This window comes from Colossoma macropomum, unplaced genomic scaffold, assembly GCF_904425465.1.
Source record: "Colossoma macropomum unplaced genomic scaffold, Colossoma_macropomum, whole genome shotgun sequence".
In the NCBI taxonomy this organism is placed as follows: domain Eukaryota; kingdom Metazoa; phylum Chordata; class Actinopteri; order Characiformes; family Serrasalmidae; genus Colossoma; species Colossoma macropomum.
The window spans coordinates 6761523-6782423 of record NW_023494793.1 but is presented as its reverse complement, the minus strand read 5'-3'; the positions used below and the strand labels follow the sequence as shown (position 1 = coordinate 6782423).

Genomic DNA, 20901 nt, shown 5'->3' with positions numbered 1-20901 from the left:
ACAATGAATGAGCCTCATTCACCAACCGTTCTTAAGAAGAAATTTCCTCTTAAAACCCACTTACGCAGTTTTTCATAAAAATTCTGACATTCACCACAGTTTTCTTATTTGGGATTTGTTCTTAGGTAAGAACAGAATCTACACAAACTCAAAAAAACAAAGGTGTGAACAACTCTGCACTTTAAGAACACAACATACATCCAACATAGACTTTTTCTTAGGACCTTTCTCAATTGAAGAAAAAAAACTTAGGAAGCTATTGGCGAATGAGGTCCAATGTCTGTAATTTTTAGTTCATTTTTATTCAACAGACTCATGATTGTATTTAATGGATGGAAACAAAAGGGTTAAATTCTTGAAACACCTAATGGAAAAATGGCCAATCAGGAACTGTTTTACTCCTAGAATGCCACACCCTGCAAAAAATGGTATCTTGTCAAGTGAAATGAACTTAAATCTAGTCGATATATCTAATATTTCCCATTTTGAGATGGTTGTGCACTTTTTATAAGATGATCTATTTTATTTCTAGACATTATTTACTTGTTTTAGGTAATTTTATTAAGTAAAATGATCTCATTATAGTGGCAGATAATTTAGCTGGTTTCAAGCTCATTTTTTAAAAAAAAGCAAAATTATTTGTCAATATAGTCAGATTATTTTACTTAAAAAAAATACCTATTACAAGTAAAAAATGTCTAAAAATAAGGTAAATAATCCTAAATTAAGTTTACAACAATCTCAACTGGAGAAATATTAGATTTATTGACTACATTTAAGATAATTTTACTTGACAAGATACAGTTTTTTTGCAGTGCAGGGATGCTAGCAGAAGTTAACATTTTTGTAGAGCTATTTTTTTTCCCCCCAATTTTGACATTTATGGCCTGGACTGAAGGCCCAGCTCTGACAGTCGTGGTTCATCACTGGACTATGGACAATAAAATGTTGCACGTTATTCATGTATTTATTTATTTTTACTTTTCTGGAGGATTTATACATTTGGAAACAGACTTAAGAGTTTTATTATGGCCCATACTTTACTGCATAGTATTAGAATATTTTAAAATAAATGACAAGATCCCAAAATCACTGCCACCACTGTCAGATGCATTTTTACACCCCAAACATCCACATATTTAAATGAGATTTCAGGAAGAGAGAAAACTTTAACACAAAAAAAAGAAAAATGAAAACGGTTACTCTTCATGAGACTGCTAAAAGAATAACAATGATGTAGCGAGTGAGTGTCAAATGGTGGACAAGCAGCTGCGTGTCTGCTGAGGAGCGGCTGACCAGTGACTGGTGACAGCTGGGAGAAAGGCGAAGAGAAAACAAAAATGGACAAGGATCTGATGAAATGAAATGGGCAGAAACAGCAATAACAATGAGCAGGGTAGGATAAGGGCGAAGACCAGAGGAAGCTCACCTGGTTCCTGCCCAGGTCCTGTGGCAGTGCATGCTAGGAAAAGAAAGCAGTCACTACCACCAAATGGGGCTCAGCCAGTCAGACCAATCAAACCAGTAGAAAGAGTATATTAGCGTCTGAGTTGATCAGTAATAAATGCCATAGCTATTTTCATCAGTTTAGATGGCTCCTGCTCGGACCTGCTAGTTTCAAGAGACTCAAGTCTTCAAAAACAATGATACAGGTGGGGAAAGTCTATTCAGAGAGTAGAGGGCAACGACTCTGCATCACCTCACGGAGAAACAGGTATACACTGTGTGGTGTTGTGGGACGGTACCGCACCTTGTCCTGTTCTGCCTGCAGTATTCGAGCTTGGCTCTGCTCACTGGAGCTCTTCATAGAGTCGTTCCGCTGCTCCATCAACATATTACTCTGCTCCATGTACCTACAAGCACACCAACAAAGAAATACACACAGTGCTGTTCAGAAGTCAGAGAGCACCCTTTATTTATTTCATTTTTATAGTACCAAGTTATGCAGGAGATGTGTCTGAGGAAATTAAAAATAAGATCATCCAGTTGCAGAAGGAAGAGGAACGTCAAAAGAAAAATAAGTGGAAAAAAAAGGATGTGTGGCTGTCAAGAAGAGGTTACGGAGAAAAGGAAATAGACAAAAAAAAGAAGATCTGCAAATCAAACAAAGAAGCTGCTGGTGTTCTCAGAACAATGGACTGATCATTCCAGAGTCCAGACCTAAACATCACTGATGTGTTTGGGATTATTTGGATGCAAGCAACTTCTAAGACTGAACTTTGGAGGTGTGAAAAATATCCCTGCAGATTTCTTTGAGAAACTGAAAGTGAGTCTCCTAAAAAAAGCTGAAGCTGTAATAAATGCAAAGGGTGGACACACTAAATACTGAAAAAACTGATTCTGTGTTATGTGAAACAACATTCTGCAGTGTTTTTGTCAGAGCCCGCATGACAACTGTCAGCAATATAAACATAGGTTCATCTATGTATTATTTAGCTTTGTTTTTACTGTTTTGCACAATAAAATATTTCCAATTGACTTTGATTATTAACTATTTGATTTTTTTTCTTCAACAGTAAAGGGACATCATAACACCAGAATAATAAGCCACTATCCACCTAGAAAATTAGGTTTACTTAAGCACCTAATCGTTTTTTTTTCTGAAATAATACAGATTCCGTGATGCTGTGCATGAAAAATCGCAGGAACCTGGCCCAAACCTGGCTTTGAAACATGATGTTTTGTCGGGACCCGTCAGGATCGGACTGGATTAAATACTTCTACGCAGAACGCAGAAAAGACAAATGATGATTTCTGACCTCTGATTCTGGTTGATGAGCTCTCCTATCTTGCGGTTTTGCTCTTCGATGCGTGAGCTCTTCTCAAACACCTCCTTCTTCAGGCACTCGTTTTCCTAAAGAGTAAAGATAAAGCAGACCAGTCACCCCTGCTCTCAAAGCTGGATCTACTGGACACCAGCAACGACAGGACGCACCTGGATAATACGCTGAATGTTGTGCATGATCATCGCCGTTTCCATGGAAACATTGGACAAGCCTAGTGAGAGGCCACCTTGTTTGTGCAGCTCCTCCATCTGACGGGGTGAGACGGTGTGTCAATCAAATGAAAGAAAGAAAAAGAGAGAAGTATGACAAGGAGGTGTGAGAGAGGAAAAAACACAACACACAAACCTTGGCAGATAACTGGTCCACTTTGTCGGCTACTTTGCCGACGGCCAATCGAATCTCGGTGTTGTGCTGCCGGGCCTCAGTCATCAAGAAGGACGTGACATCACCACTTCCTGGTGGACAAAACAAAAACGCTCAACCATCAACAATGATGACTGTGACTGATAAAATATAACTACAGTTTAAATACCAATCAAACATGATAGAGCATTTTTAAAGGAATAGCTCAGCAGAAAAAGTTCCCTCATCCCAAATGTCACTCAGCTTACACATGTTTGGTGTCTGAAGTTTAGCACTAGAGCTAAGATCACAGCCATGAAAACACAGACTTGCTTATATGGTTTTTGACAATGTATGAAATGTATCTATACTTTTGTCTATTTTCATACAGGCAAGCCTGTATAGCATTAAAGGGGCACTCCATCCAAAATGACAAATGAACCATCGCTACATCTGTTGTAAGCATACCTCCTAACCTACTGCAGCAGTGCCACAATAGCCTTGACAATTAAATTTTCTTATTTCAAAACTAGTAAAACTCCCCTCTCATGATGTATCTTGAAGGTGGGAGGAGCCTTTGAAAAACTGAAGCTGCTCTGGGGTCGATGTTTAAAAGGTGAGCTGCTTAAAATGTTCCGCATTATTATGCTAATGCAGAAGGAACCCAGATAGCTAACATCACTGCTAGGAAGCCTAATTTCACATCTGTATTTATCAGCCTTTACATCAGAGATGGTGCATCAGAGAATCTCCTTATTGCTGCTGGGGACTCCCAGTGGTTGTACAATTTATTTGTGTAATGCATGCTGGGTATTGTAGTGACAGAACACTGATGGACAAACACACAGTAGAAAACGAAATCATAAATTCTGTCAAACTGATGAGCCCAAGTGATGAAATGCTGCATTAGAGTATTACATAACACAACAAATAACATATTCATATCTACTTCTAGGCTGAAATGCCCCATTAACAACTCTGTGGTTTGAGGTAAGTGTGATGATTTAGGCATGAAGTGTGAACAGTGCTAGTTGGTAGTGTTTACGCTTCACTTACTTATTAGCCACATTAGCCTTGTAGCTCTTAATACAAATACAAAACATGTCTTGGCTGACTGAGTACATCCTACCTCAAACGTAGCTGATCAAGAAATGTCTGGACTTTTAAATGGACTTTCTGCCAAACTATTCCTTTAAGTAGAGCAACTTTTAATGGTGTCTGTTATATTGATACAACTGCAGGGTTAGACTGTGGTGTGTGTGCAGGTGTTACCTGGGTTATGCGCTACAAGCGGTTAGTGCTGTAATGCTGTGTTGCATGCGAGTGTGTAGGTTACCTTGGTAAGGCACAGTCTGTGTGGGGTACATCTGTCCAACAGGCTGCAAGTGAGAGGGAGCCACAGTGGACTGAGTGTAAGAACATGGCTAGGAAACAACACACAACACATTTAGCTCAATTTACAAACACAAGTAGCCAACAGAAACTATAAGAGTGTTTTTCCGCCGCACATTTAAAAAGAAGAACTGACCCAAACAGGATACGATACAATAATAATTTTTTATGCTATTGTAATAGTACAAGTCTAATACATCAAATTTGGCTAATTAGCACCTTTGCTTGCTTGTTAGCGTACATTACTTGCTGATATAAACAATATACTGTACTCACAGAAAACGTCTACATTTACACAGACGTGTACAATAAAGCCAAGCATGTGTTTTTCCTGTTCTGTAAAGGCTAGTATAGATGCTAAGTCAGCTTCCTAACTAGCTCATGTCAGCTTAGCAAACTCTTTACAAAGTAGTTATTTAAAAAACAGCAATCGACACATCAACATCTCACTCTAGCGTGCATTACTGGTGTTGTAATAGTGTTTGGTGATCTTATCTTCACCTGGAAGAGTTTTTATTGCTAAATAAATTGTTGGCTTAAGCTCCAAGTGTAACCTTAAGCACCATTAGATTCTGTTGGTAACAATCTTGAACAGGTAACGAAAACTGTACAACTGGCACCATCGACTCTGGATCAGTGACCAACAGAAAAGCACAGTTTCAGTTTTGTGGTGCTAAAGGTTTCAGTACAGTGCAGTGAAAAAGCGCTTTAGTCTCAAAGGTAAATAATGGGCGTGGTACATCGTTCACAGAGCAAGTAATTTGCTCTCTTTCAGGTTAAGAACAAATCTGATCATTCTCATGTACAGTATGAAGGGTCATTATGCATGTTTGCTCCATCTCATACAAATTTGGTTTCCCAGACTCTAAATGTGGCTGTTCAGTCATGCTTGGTCTCAAAATTTGCTTCTTTAATTTTATTTTTTTGCTTATTTCGCTATGCAGCCAGTAGCAAAATAAGCTAATAGTGCGTGCGTGTGTGTGTGTGTGCTTGCGTTCCGCTGTAAGTACGCTGGCGCAGTATGGCTGCCGCTTTACATTGGTTTTCCGTTAGTTCTGTATTGTTTGTGTGTTTGTTTTGATGTTTGCCTGAGAAGTTTGCCATCATATCCACCGAGATAGCGGCTGAGATTGACTTTCCAGCTGTGGCTCAGAGGCTTATTGGACTGGCTGTTTGGGTGACACTACATCTCAGCTATTATGCGGCCTGGACCGGCCACTTGAGTGACACTGCATCGCGGCTATGGGGCTCTCTGGACTGAGGACCTGATCGGCGTGACATCGCGGCCTGGGCTGGCTGCTTGGTTCACGCTGCACTGCAGCTGTGGGGCTGCCTGGACCAGCAGAGTTCGGGCTGCATGAGCAGCGCTACGCCGTGGGTGACGCTGCATTGCAGCTATGAGGCTTCCTGGACTGGTGGTGTTCGGCTGCAGGAAAATGCTCCCCCTTCATGGCAAAGGACATCTTCAGCCTTCGAGGCTTCCCGGGCCGGCCGCCTGTGTGATGCACCGTAGTTGTGGTGCAAGATTTTCCCCACTGCTAAGGACTCTTTCCAGGCTAGCTAAGTGAATCTGTATTGCGGTCAGTGAAATTCCCTCCACTAGCTGTGGGAACCGTGGAGTGTGTGTGTGTGTGTGTGTATGTGTTCTGGGTTACGTATTGTTGATTATGTATTGATTGTAAAGTGTCCTTGAGCATGGGAAAGGCGCTATATAAATAAAAGTGATGATGATGATGATGATGATGCTCATAAGTAAAGGGAAGTGTATACCCCACCAAATAGCACTGTGCAAACAGCAAAACTAAATCAATAACCACACTGAAGCTTTAAGTAACCTCAAATAAGTCTGTATGTTGTTTCTGACACACTGTGTTTATGACACACTGTCCTCTATAAAAAAACAAAACTGTGCTGCATAGCAACCTAACGCCTGTCTTGAAGGTGAATTTTGTAATTTGGTCCATTTTAACAGATAACAGAATATCGTGTTGTCAGCCAATCTATTTCAGATTACTTAACAACTCAACACTGTTTGAGGAAAGTACATAATGCTAAAGTGTGGTTTATAACCTTTTGTTACTTGTTAGTTATGTTTACCTCGTAGCTCCACTGCAAAACTAAAGAAGCAAACTTAAAACACCAAAGGTCTGTCTTGGCTGATCATCTACGTTTGGAGTAAGGGGGGAAAAACGTGTAAATCTGAACTCAAACCATCTTTTAGGACACCACTACATGAGCTCTGGACACGTGCTCACCTGGAAGGCATGAACCGCTGCAGGCATCACAGGCTGGGGATTGGCGGTTGCCATGGAAACAGGCATCAAGGCTGTTGCTGGAGTGGTCAGAGGATGAGGTCAATTAGACACATGACTACATCCAAGAACTCTAACTACACATCCGACTTCAGTATTGGTGTGCATGTTAATGATGAGGTAACTCATGTTTATAGGAGAGAGTGTGAGGTGTGTGCTCACCCTGTATGGAGGCTGATGGAGCAGAGGAGAGGTGGACTGGCTGAGGAGAGGGAGCGGCAGGACGCTCCTTCAGTCGGGATACGCTCGGGTCCTGTAACACATACACATACAAAACAACACTGACATTATTGTTTGTAACATGGTATATTCAATGCTAGTCGGATGGGTGTTTGAATCAGTTATGCTGTTCAAATATCCTTCCAAAAACAGTACTTAAAGAAAAAAAAAATCAATTAGGGCTGTCAAAGTTAATGTGTTAATAACATAATTATTACACTTTAATGCTAGTAAGCCCAACTGCAGCGCTCTGTATACTGCCATGCTTGTAGTCCTCTCGCTCAAATGCAGCTTTTAAGTGGCATTTAAAGCAAAGGCTTCAGCACCTTCAACAGACTACGCTGGACAGTGCTCACCGGAGACCTATGGATAAATCAACAAGCAGCAAACTAACAAAAGCCACTACAAAGTGGAGCTTCAGTTCACCTTGAGAGCTCCCACTGTAACAGGAATACAGGAATGAATATGCAGTCACTGTTGCTCTCACTGGACATCAATAATAATAACAACAACAGGAAATCACCTGATCACATGTTCAGGTTAAATAATGTCATTGGAATTCTGAAAGTAATAAATATGTTCTGATGAAGCTTATTTTGTCCACTCATACAGCTATACCAAGAAACAGCTTTTTAATATGAAAAACAAAAATCTTTCTTCAGTGTCAAATTTGAGCAAATAAGACAGATGTGATTAACCGTGATTACTTACACAAATAATTAACAATTAATTGTTTAACAGCTCTAATATCCATAATATAATAAATACTAAACCAGAAAATGAAATAGCCTAATCGCTCCAGACAAAGCTGCTCTATATGCAGTATCACAAAGTGCTTAAAGAAGTCCCAAAATGTCACACCCTGATATATAAATTTTATTCTACTGTTTTAAGCAGGCTTTACTCCTTTGCATACCTCCAGTTCAGAGTCGCTGGACTCGGCTTGTGAAGATGATGAAGCTGTACCGGTGAGGAAGGGCAACATGGGCTGACCCATCTTGGCCATGCGGGAGATGAGTTTGGCTTTGGTGGCATCTGGATTCTGTGAGAGACGACAGCACAGATCTATTAATCAAATAAGACACTGGCCCACTGACAACTGCCGATACATTTAAAGGAATAACTCACTTAAAAGCACTAACATAGCTTACAATGAGCAAAAGCTAGTAGGGAGCATTCAGCATCACAGAAAGCTGCCTATGAGGTGTCATTCATTATTAATACCATCAAATTGTTTCATATGAAAGTTTAAACTGAACAAAGTAGAAGACTAGGCCACTCACAGACAGCTGCTCACTCAGCGAGTTGGATTTAGCTCTGAGTGGCGGTTCACTGGAAGAGGAAAAACAGAAATGTTCAACAAGCACATATAATATATATAAAATATGTTCTAACATGAATTTTGTTGATGCTTAACCATCTCTGCTTTGTATAAAGGTTGGGGCGCCACTGACCAAATTCCATGTATTGTTGATTTTCTTACTGAAAATGAGTTAACACATCCCTACAGTGACCAAACTTTTGCACATCTTAATGCACAATTGATTCATTTGTTGAATTTAATATAATGGGGGAAAATCAAAACCCAAAATAAGGCCTGTGCAAAAGTTATGGCACATTTTTGGTTTTATTTTTCCCAATGTGCTTAAACTTGAAACATACTTCTTAAAACAATACAGAAAAAAATCCATACTTAGGATGCAAACAACTAGCTGGATTTATCAGATTCATCATAGTGATTGGCTATTTTCATAAATAACAGTATATCACATACAGTCAAAAAGTTTAGCTGCCCCTGGTCAAAAGTAATTAAGTGAAAATACTAGTAAATGAAATATAATTACTGTTTATTTGCTGAATTTAAGATATTAGACATAAAATGTGGCCCAAGCATAAGTTATGGCACATTTTATATTTTGTTTTATTTTTTGCCAATATGTTAAACTCTACAAATCAAGTAGAAGAGGTAGGACAGCCTTTAAGAATAAAGTCGTAATATTTTGAAAAAAAAGTCATAATATTTTGAGAAAAAAAACTCAATATTTGGAGGATAAAGTGGGCTAACTGTAGGGTAGCTGCCATAATGCGTTGGGGTCTCGGTTGCTGTACTGGCGCCGGAGTTCCACTCACTCCTGTCTCTCTGTGGATCATTTTGATCATCATTCTTACTGTCTGTGAAACTTCATGCCCTCTTTGAATGGTGCGGAGATGTAGTACCGATAGCCGTGTAGACGGTCCTGCCTGCGATTCTACTTCAACAACACAGACAGACAGTTTCCTCCGAGTCCGTCTGGCTCTTCATTCTAGATAAACACGGTTTCCTGCTCAGCTGTTCAGCCATTTCTTATACTAATAACAGGCTGGTGCTGATGTGCAGGAGAGACAGGGAGACTGAGTGTTTCTTTACTGGTGAAATCAATACGAAAGTATAACTCCACCAACTCAACGCCCCTCATTTTAACATGAGGAGGTGCTGCCTTCACTTTGCAAATCCTTTGGCCATAATATTGCGACCTTTCCTGGTATTACTGCCATTTTAATGTCGGAATTCTACGACTTTTTTCCTCTAAATATTACAACTTTTTTTCTCGAAATATCATACTGTACAACTTTTATCTTGAAATATTACGACTTTTTTCTCGATATATTACAACTTTTTTCTCAAAGTCTACTATTTTTATTTTTATTAACAGTGGCCCTAAAACGCCATTGTAAAGAGGAGACTTATTTTCACCTGGAAAAGCAACAAATTGATAACGTCAAATGGTTATGAATATGCTACCTGATTCCTGAAACATGGTTTTACAGTAGTTTAGATATAAGCATTCAGCTTAAGATGTTATTTGTAAAATTTATGGCATAGATATATACAAGGTGTTGTAAGAAAACCCTATGAAAACTTATTTTCTTCAGATTTACCACTGATTTAACATTTTAATTAAAACATTACACATAAAAACTCTCACCAAACCTTGTTTACATCTCAATCACTGAAGAAGCAAACACAGGGTTGATAGACTACGTTTAAGGTAAGGTGAAAAACGGTTTCACTTCAATCATCTCAATTCCTCACATTCTTCACTGCTTCCACTCTGATGACATCTGTTTAAGTTTCACTTGCATTAGCTAGAGGCTTGCTGAAAATCCTCCCTTAGCTTAGCCATTTGAGCTTCCTCACCCTCAAAGCGAACAGGCTTCGTACCTTGGTTTGCTGGGCGCTGACGCATTGCTGGGGGCCTGCTGGCTGAGGTCAGGCCCCAGGCTGTCCAAACTGGGGGCAGGGGAAGGAATGGCAGAGTCTCTGGAGCCCACAGTTAACCTCTCAGAGCTGCTCTCCTTAGCAAACTTCACCTGCACACACACAGACACAATGAGGGGAGGATTCCTGGTAACACATATATGGACCCCCTCTAACTAGAAGCACAGCAGTAAAATCAAGCACAGGCCCTCAGTTTGTGTCAGCTGCCCACAGCATTGTCTATTCTATGCAACCCCAGCTCCTAATAGAAACAACTTTTTTTACCATAATCAATACAAATGAATTGTTATTTAATGTGAAATGATGATGTATTTAAGGAATTGATAGAGAAGTATAAAGAGTGGCCCACCCGGCGGATCTCTGCCTCAAACACCAAAGTGCTGTCTGCTGGAACGCGACCCGGGACGCCCTGCGAGCCGTACGCTAGAGCAGGCGGGATCACCATCAGACGCTTTCCACCTTTACGCATGCTCAGCATCCCCTCCTCCCAGCCCTGAGACAGAAAGACAGAAAAAGAGCATTTTATATACAGTCGATACTGATTGCATCTAAAGATGTGTGCAAAAGCTTGAAAAGAAATCGCATGTTTTGATGATTTTCAAAGTAAAATGCTCCAACAGGAAACAAAATTTCTTTAACATTTTGGATAAAATAAAAAGATACAATATAAAATGTGCTAGAACTTTCGCCCACCCCACATTTAAGTTTTATTCTCCCCCCCAATATGTTAAATTCAGCAAATAAACAGTGACTGTGCATTAAAATGTGTTCGCTGCAGAGGAAACGTAATTTTGCCAGGGACATCCAAACTTCTGCATACTGCTGTAAATGATGATCTCCAGGTCTCCTCACCTTGATGACTTTTCCAGCGCCGAGTTTCAGTCTAAGCAGCTTGTCTTTATTCAGATTAGAGTCAAACATCTGCAGATACATAAAGTAAAGCATTTTCAAAAAGATCTCAGTTATGCGGGACATTCAATGCAATGAAATCTTTATAGGGGAATTCCACCAATTTCCCATAATTTCTACACAATTATATAGATAAGGTGTAAACAAAGTCATTCAGAGTAGTTGTGCAATGCTGTTTTAGAGAAACGTACTGAATCAGAATTGTTCACAGTGGTGGTGATAGGAACCAGACATCTGAGAAGTTTAATGCCTCCTCTACCTTATTGTTATCAAATAATAAGCTGCCTCATAGAAACTATGGCCTACTATTTATTTATTTATTTATTTTAAAATTTGTTCAGATGGAGAGGTATGTTGTAAGGCAAAGCCCCCAAAGGCTCCAAAGTAATCTTATTTTTTAAGACATACAATAATTATCATTATCAGCAATACAGAAGACACATGTAGGCTCACCGGTGGTTTTGGATAGTAAATAAAATGGCTATGTTTGTGTTTCACAACCCCAGGTTCCTATCACCACCACTGTTTCCCTATGATGAATCATCTGACATCAATCCACTCTCACTCTGACTACTGAATAATGCAGAAATTAAGAGAAAATTGGTAGAATTTCCATTTAAGGCAATACTTACACCAAAACATGATAATGTTGAGAGAGTTAGCATTAAACAAATTGCTAATGATATCAAAGTTTGCATTCTCTCTAAGTGGCACTGGTATGTTCTGACTCCCCTAATGTAAGCGTGTTATCACCTGGCCGATGGTGTGGTTCTGCAGCAGCCAGCCAGTGTAGGCCACCTCTAGCGAGTCCCCGTTCTCCACGCCCTGACCCTCTCCAAGAACCAGGTCCTGGGTCACCACCGTCTCCAGCTGAGCAGAGTTCACTTTAGCCAGACACACCTGCAACAGTCACCCATAGTATGAGTGGAGCATTAAAGTGATAGTTTAGAGAAAAAGTACAGACAATTCAGGCTTCAAGATTGCCTGTGGCTATTTCTTTACTTTTCTAGATCACAGTAGGTGTGAGTGATAAGGCAAAAATATATTACAATACATGAACACATTTTTACAATGCAAAGTACGTAACAGGATATTTTTTACTGTCATCAAAAACATTTTTATTTAACATTTCACATTCTCTGCTGCACTAAATCCAATTAAACAGGACTAAATATGCTGTCTTTGCAACAAAACATCCAGTTGTCCAGTGATCAGCACTGGCGATATCTACAACATGCCCAGTAGCGCATATTATTCATAATGATAACAAAATGTATCACAATAATGATAAACCTTCATCATACTGCCCACCTCTATTTGACAATGTCATACAGTGCCAGAAACTACATAAGCAAGTCTGTTTGTCTATGAGCAAGTCTATTCAGATGTGAGACAAATGTGTGATGACTTAGTTAAGCAGCTTGCTAATCATGCTAATTAGTGGAGAACACTCTTCCCATTACTTGTGAGCTACATTAGCCTCTTAGCTCCAATGCAAAACTAAGGAAGCAAACTTCAGACATCAAACATCGACTACATTTGAGTGCTGTGTAAATTTGAATTTTTGGTAAACTATTGCTTTAATGTGTTGTTAGGACTCCCAGTCCAATCACACTGCTTTATGTAAATCAGACTCAAGAATTCAACCCTAATTCTGATAACAGTGCACTCAGGAGGCGTTTATTCATTTATATGAAGAAAGTGTTATTCGAGATTTTTATATAATATAAACCAATCTTATTTTATTCTATTGTTATTACTGTTAATAACAGCAATAACAAACAGCCAACAGCCAAGAGGGGGGCAGTGAGCACACTTGCCCGGAGCGGTGGGCATCCACGGCGCCCGGGGAGCAGTTGGGTGTTAGGTGCCTTGCTCAAGGGCACTTCAGTCACGTACTGTCAGCTGAGGGGATCAAACCGGCGACCTTCCGGTCACAAGGCTGGTTCCCTAACCTCCAGCCCACGACTGCCCCCTAAACATTGTGACTGAGGTGACCCGGAGCCAGGCTCGTTACCACTGCGCCACCGGGACACTTTCTCACCTCTTTGCAGAAATCTGTGGCTGCTTTCTCCGACTCAAACATAAGGGACCAGTTCTGTCTCTGGTCATCATAGAAGGTGCAGTAGTTACTAGGCTGGACCTGTAAAAGGGAGGAAAGGCAGAGGTGACGGTGAACAAAGGATGGGGCTGTTAGAAACAAATTAATAATATCGCCAACATTAAAAAAAAACACTCACAGTGAAGATGAAGCCCGAGTGGATTCTGGCTGCCGTCACCTGTTTCTGCTGACTGGCGTAGAGCAGCAACTTATACTGAGGGAAAGAAACAGAGAGCAAACAGAAGAATGAATTATAGTTCCATCGCTTCTGAGATCAATATACACTAATACACTGAGCTATTCATATAAAATCATTATGTATGACTGAGCTTATGGACCTACTATGTGCATTAGTATAATGCAGTGTACCGATTCTAATGTCAAAAAGCTTCAGATGAAATAAAAGCATGAAATAATGACCGCACCCACCTCCTTGGCTGTGTGGTTTCCCAACACTGCAGCACCCAGCTTGCCTTGCTTCATATACTGTCCATTAACACTGCAACACAAATCACCACCATGATTTACGAGCAAACCTTTTAGGTTCACAGAAAGCTGGGAAACTAGTGTTACTGTCCTTAAAGGGGAACTCCACCAATTTTTCAAAACGTCCTCATAATTAAATGGTTAATATGTAAACAAAGTAATTCAGAGTGGTTTGGTGTGAAACGTTCTGTTTCAGAGAAACTTGTTCACAGCAGTAGTGATAGGAACCAGATGCCTGAAGCACTTAATGCTTCTAAATGCTGCTCGATGCCTAAGACATTGTTCACAATAACTTTAATATGATTTTGGCCAAAAACTCTTTTCTTACTTTTTATGTATTCATGGTGGAGGAACACGCAGGGCACTGTAAGGCAAACTAGTGCCCAAAGAAAACTACAGATAATTTAATCATTTTCAACAATGCATATAAAAACCAAGAAAACACATGTAGGTTCTCTGGCCATTTTGGGTGGTAAATAAAGCAGCTATATTTGACCACTGGTTCCCGTCACCACCGCCGTAAAGAAATTTGGGTCCATAAGTTAAGAACCATTTCACATAAAACCACTCAGACTGACTTTGCTTATATTTGAATAACTGAACTGTAAACAAACTTTGAAAATTTGGTAGTATTCCCCTTTAAAGGGGCATGACAGACATCATGTCCTTCAGCCTCTTTGGTTTGACAGAACACATAACTGTTTACTGTGTTATTCATGTTTTAGTCATTATACATGTTTTCGTTCATCAACACAACACCCAGCATGCATTATGTGAATACACCAGACTGCTGTGAATCTCTGCGGTGTCAACCAATCCTGTGAATATGCCTGTATCAGCAACATATACACAACAAAATAGATAGAAAACAAAAACAGCGAGTCTATCTTTACTCAGCATAAAATGGATGCCAGAGACAAGATGTTCCAAAAGTTCCTTCTACCTTCATGTCTTTAGAAGGGAGTTTTCCTAGACTTACGTCAGAAAAAATGTAAGAAAATATCAGTCTAACATCAAAGTTGGTGAATGCAAACTATGAAAAATAACGCCTAAATGGAATAAGTGTTTATAAATGTTTACATAGGTTTATGTGAGTTGTCACAAAGGACTAATTTAGGTTTAATGTGGCCTCATCAACACTGCCCTACAGTAAATTGTTATAATTACCTCATTAATGATAATTAAGTAGGTCATAAACATCATTAACAAACAGTTACAACACTTAAATAAAAATGGCAACAGTGACCTGTTATTTGCCTAATAGTGACCTCACATGCATTAACACTTTAGATCTTGCTGGTTACTTACCTTGCTTTGTTAGTCAACATTAAAGCTGTCATCAGGTATGCACATTCATCAGATGTAAAAGGTCCAGTTTGGCCTTTTTATTAATATGTTACATTTATTCATGATTATGATTTATGGTAAACTTTAGATAGCAGGTGTCTACAAACTTTGACATTAAAATCCTAGAAAATCCCTTCAAGAAACCTAATTTTAGATACAAAAGTGTCTTATCAATATCATGTGACAGATTTGCAGTACATAAAACAGGATCCAGTGTTAATTTTGTTTAAATGCATGCTGTACTTACTATCTGAAGGCATGAACTGCCGTGGCTAACAGCACTGCAGGAGAACCAGGAGGAGCAGCAGACTTCTGAGCAGGTGCACCTGACAAATATTCACAACACAACCTTTGCTAAAAAGGCAGAATGGAGTTCAGCCATGAAGAAAATATGTTAGTAACTAGGGGTTAAAACATGCATTTGAATGCGCCTATTCAAATATATCAATTTTAGAATGTTATCATTATAATAATATTCAATAAAGTATGCAATCATGTTATCATTACATTAACATTCAATAAAGTATTCAATCACGTTATCATAACATTGATCGACAATAATCTATGCAAACGTTTTATCCTTATACCATTTAATAAAGTATGCAATCATGTTATCAGTATATTAATAAACACTCATGTTTTGAACAAAATTAAATTCTTGAGCTATTTTTTTTAATGTAAAAATCTTCCCCAAAAATTAGGGCCATATGATATGGATGTTCGAAAAGCCACGATAAAGCTGTCAGATATTACGATGACGATATTTCCACCTAACTAAACGATATGCCCTGCTAAAGCTCCCCTCCACAGACCTTTTTTCAATACGAACATGTGAATGTAGCATGATGGATTGTGGCGACAATGTAATGACGTCTCTCTGGTGCTGCGTTTGTGAGGTCATTTGATCTCTTCCGTCATTGCACCTTATAGCAATCTGTTTATTGCAGAAACTCATATCGCGAAAACGATAAAAAAAGACTGTCTATATTCCACAGAATGTCCATATTCCACTTTTGTGTAAATAGATCCTCCAGTCACATTTGTGTATTCAGTGTATTTTGCAAGCATAATACTGTATCAAGTGAATCAAAGTAAACCGTTTATTTGTATTCAGCTTATTTATTGGGAAGTGTACACCGCTATTGCTAACTTATGCAGCACTATCTAAGACCCCACGAGCCCCCGAGGAGACTACCTGAATTCATGGAGGTTTTGCGCGGTTGTTTGGGGGCCGTGTACTGGAACGACTCGTTGCCCTGGCTGGTAGCCTGATCCAAACCAAACAGAGACGCCAGCTTTGCCCTGTAATCAGAGAATGAATGTGAGAGAGAGAGAGAGAGAGAGAGAGAGAGAGAGAGAGAGAGAGAGAGAGAGAGAGAGAGAGATGAAATTCCTTAGCTAGTAAAGCTTAAACAATGTATTGTTCTGTTGGTAAGAAGCACAAAGACAGTCTACAAAGAAAAGATATAATCTATACCCATACTGGTATCACAACAACACTGATTTTAAATTTTTGCAGTGTTTTTACATAACATCATAATTCACTGCAGCATATATCATTCTTTAGGTTCTTTATACTATTTTGAAAGAACATTAAAACAAGTTTCCTTTCTGGAAATGTGCTTTATGTCTGCTTAACATTAACAATACAGTGTAAGATTTCCTGTAGTGTAATTGTAAAAAGAAAAAAAACAGAGCAACAATAAACAAATCAGACCAACCTACTGTTCTACGCATATTCAGAGACCACCCTTCCATTTATTTAGTTTCCAGTCAAAACAAATATTAAGCACAAGTTATTCATTTTTCAGTATCATAAAAAAAATCAGAAAATATATCAGCACTGTCCAAAAAAAAGTAACTATTTATATCATATATTATTATACTATATATATTCTATCTATTGATCTTTCTATCTATCTATATTGCTCTAAATATAGAGAGAGAGAGCAAAGCAGCTGCCATTTTTTACAGTGTGAAATGCTCCAAAACTGCTTGGAATAAAATATCTTTACATTAACTTACATTTCAAGTAAAGTACGTTTTTGTCTTCTCCTGTAAAGTTGCCCTTTTGGCTAATACCTTTTTTTGGACGCTGACAAAAATATTCAACTGAAAATGACACAGAAGTCTTAGTATCTAAATAAAACAATCTATAATGATCTATAATAAATTTATTATTATTTAGTGTCCACATTATGCCTTTATATCAGCTTCCATTCTCTTCAGGACTTGCTTTGGGGTTTTCAAAGAAATCTGCAGGGATATTTTTCCGCACCTCCACAGTTCAGTCTTAGAAGTTGGTTGCCTTTTCTGCGTCTCACAATCTAATGATCTCAAACACATTCAGTGATGTTGAGGTCAACTTTTTTCTTTACTTTTCTCAGTGAGGCCTTCTTGACAGCTATACATCTTTCCAGACCAATAGCGTGGAGTTGTCTTCTCACAGTGGATGGATGGATGGAAACTCTAATCACCAAAACCTCAGAAGCAGGAGTAGACCCCTGAACTTACTTAATGGCCATTTTGACTGGAAATAAAATGATTGATGGGTGGTCTCTTTTAAATCATAATAAAAAACACCTGCAAGGTGAAACAGAGCCATGAATACTGAATGATCAGACATTAAAGAGCAGTAAGCCTACACAAATACGGCAAGGGAGGCTGGGGTTTGGAGAACTTCAACAGATAAGCATTCGTGGAATTAGCCTCAGCAATACAACAAGTAACAAGTAGGTCTCTGGAACAAAGCTGGTCAGCATGGTCTGAGTCAGATGCCTTAAGGAAATATAAATTCCTCCAGTCTGCTGCTCTGTTATAGCCTCAAGGGGAACTTTTGCGTTCATGTCTCCGCGCATACACTGGCTTCGTCTCCATATCTTTAAGAGTTACGAGCACGAAGAAAACGTGCACCTGTCCGACAACATCTAGACAGCAGAAGAACAACTTTATAACTGTTATAGATATAAAGGACTGTAAGAACAATATTTCTTATGTTATACAAAGCAACAGAAGGAAAAAAATTCGAACAATTGGTAAAAATAAATGAGTAAAATCAGACGACAGCCATTCAGCTACTTGTTACTAAGCGGTTTCTACACAGTTTGTCATTTACAGCCTTTCTATAATCTCTCTTTATGACACATTCAGTTCTTCTGTGTTACAGACGTACTGAAAATATACTCAGAAAGGCATACTGAGGCACAATTCACAATAACAGTACCGTATGGTTATATTGACCAATTATATCGTTATATTGGCACACAAGCCACTGACCCGTGTATCTCTCTCCACACGTAGTCAGTATCTCTCAAAGCTGCCATGCTATTGCTGCCTTTCGAGCTATATTCTGGAGCACTCAGAGGCCAAATCTTCTACGAAAGAGGCCAGCTAGGCCTTGTTTGGACGTTTGAGACAAAATTATTCCCCGCTGTCCTTCCAGCAGATCCCGGTCCAGTCTAGCCAGAATAGTCCAAAGGTCCAGCACTCGTCTAATCCCGGCCTATTGGAGACCCGTGGCAATGCTCCCTGTCCATTTCCTTGAACTGAATGAGTCTAAACGCAGTCCACTTTGGCCCGGCACATGCAACCGTGAGCATGTGAATGGAATTAACACACTACCCAATCCCTTCCATCAGCTTTTGCTTCCCAGCCCACACACAGCAGAGAATCAGCTGAACTACAAATCATATTAAACTTTTTTTTTCCCTCCTTAACGCCATGAGGCCCAAAACAGGACATGACAGACAGCCGTCTAAGTTTTCCTGAAAAACTATGCTATTAAATGTCATTAGATAGCCTGACCTAGAATATATAATAGCCAGTTTCGTCTCAAAAGGACAGCTGACCCTACTTCGGTCATAACATCCAGTAAATAAAATTACAGGGCCAATTTCCAGTAGACGAAATGATTCTGCGGTCAATAAACAAGCAGTTATGTAATGTTTACCACCAAATGCAGGTGTATTAATAGACATCTACTGCAATAAGCTTGAACCATTTTCTCTACAAGGCAACGCTGTGGTCTGCAGGCATTTGGAAAGAGCTGCTAAAGGCCTGAAATCACATGATGGGGGCAGCAAAGGAAGAGCAAGTCATGTGCGGATGAACATAAACATTAAGGTGTTAAAACAGCAGAGATGGAGGGACAGAAAGGGAAAATGGAGCCAGGCTTTATCAAATCTACCTGCATATAAAAATACATGAGGGTACAAACAGTGCAGTGTTGCACTAACTGGATAGAAGCTTTGTAGCGTGCATTAACTTCAATGTTGCGGCCTGCAAGTCAGCACATGAGGTTCATTTCTACTGATTAACTTTCTCAGCACACCAAACTGCATGTGTTCTTGTTGAGCCACTCAAAGAGTCAGCAAGCTGTGAAGCATCTGCCCCATCTGAGTTAATGACATTAAAAGGGGAAGTCCACCATTTTTTCAAAATTTCTGATAAACAGAGTCATTCAGAGCGGTCTGATGTGAAGTGATTCATTGCAGAAAAACTTATGACACTAATTTCTTTACAGTGATTGGAACCAGGGGTGGTCATGTTTACTATGCATACATAGCCATTTTATTTCCTATTCGAAACCACCAGTGAACCTACATTCTAAGTTGAATATGTAATAATGTTGCTAAAAAATGCTGGAAAATCTGCAATAATAAGTTTTATTTAAGATCTATTTGGCCATACACCACTCTGTATGTATCCCTGCAAAATGAACGTATTAAAAAAAACGTTTTAAGCCAAAACATTATCACAAAACTATCGTAAAAACAATGCCTCAGACAGCACATATCTGACCGTTTCATGCAATAACCTTCTGTGAGGTGGACGTCTGGTTCCCATCACCTCCACTGTGAACAATTCTGACTCTAAGTTTCTCTAGAAGTGAGCATGTCACACCAAACCACTTTGAGTGACTTTGTTTACATCTCAACCATCTAATTATGTAGAATTTTTGAAAAATCGTTCCCCTTTAACGTCAAACTTCTCGGAGCTGATTCACTGACTCAAGCTACCTTCTGCACTTTAAAACCGGTCCCAGCTCTTAAAATATCATAAACCGTGTAAACTGTACCAAAGCCTTGACAGTTATGTGAGCACGAGTGTTATAAGGTTAGCTACTAGTTTGTGGCTATCATTTTTTATTTTTCGAAACAGTTTGCAACGAGGCTGAACTTGGCTTTTCAATCGAATTTTCCGTTCCACCTTAAACAGTTCAATGGAGCGGCGGTTACATTTTGGTGCCGCAGGCGCTCCAGAACGTAACTGCTGCCCCATTTAAGGTGGAACGGAACATTTGTATGAGAAGAAGCTGGCGAACAAGCAGCAGCCAACCTCAGCTTCGTCAAACTGCAAGACCTGTTCATCCTTATAGTGGCCGGTTAGAAAGGTGGACATTCTGAACAGTTACTGAAAATAAATAAGACCTCCAAGTGAGCTAGAATTTAGCGTTAGCTTTAGCAAGCTAACGTTAACCTAGCTAGTCGCGCTTTCTCTCTCCTGAGGCAGCGGGATCTCACTCACCCCCCTGTAGGAGACAAGAAATCTCCGTCTTCATCGTCAGCGAACATATCTCAGGCCTCGGATAAGAGGTTAAAGAGACGTGTAGTTTCTCTGCTGATGATTAAATGCTGGATTAAACTCCGGTTACATTTGATACGGAATTATCGCCTCCTCATTCCGAGCTAAACTAACTTCCCTTTCGCTTCCCGTTTCTGCGGCTTGTGTCAGCTGACTTCCCACCTG

The 20901-nt window shown here is 39.5% G+C and overlaps 1 protein-coding gene across 1 annotated transcript in view; it reads right to left on the bottom strand.

Moving 5' to 3' along the window:
• Positions 1-20892, bottom strand: part of fkbp15b (FKBP prolyl isomerase family member 15b) — a 36493-nt gene extending 15601 nt beyond the window's left edge. The window contains 19 exon segments of the mRNA XM_036578299.1: positions 1751-1853; positions 2760-2854; positions 2936-3034; positions 3132-3241; positions 4465-4552; positions 6776-6852; positions 6995-7085; positions 7968-8093; positions 8335-8383; positions 10254-10402; positions 10660-10803; positions 11163-11231; positions 11973-12119; positions 13264-13362; positions 13460-13534; positions 13750-13819; positions 15401-15479; positions 16349-16455; positions 20680-20892. Coding sequence (XP_036434192.1) covers positions 1751-1853; positions 2760-2854; positions 2936-3034; positions 3132-3241; positions 4465-4552; positions 6776-6852; positions 6995-7085; positions 7968-8093; positions 8335-8383; positions 10254-10402; positions 10660-10803; positions 11163-11231; positions 11973-12119; positions 13264-13362; positions 13460-13534; positions 13750-13819; positions 15401-15479; positions 16349-16455; positions 20680-20726 — 1824 coding nt within the window. The 5' untranslated portion in view covers positions 20727-20892.
• Positions 20893-20901: the final 9 nt, after the last annotated feature.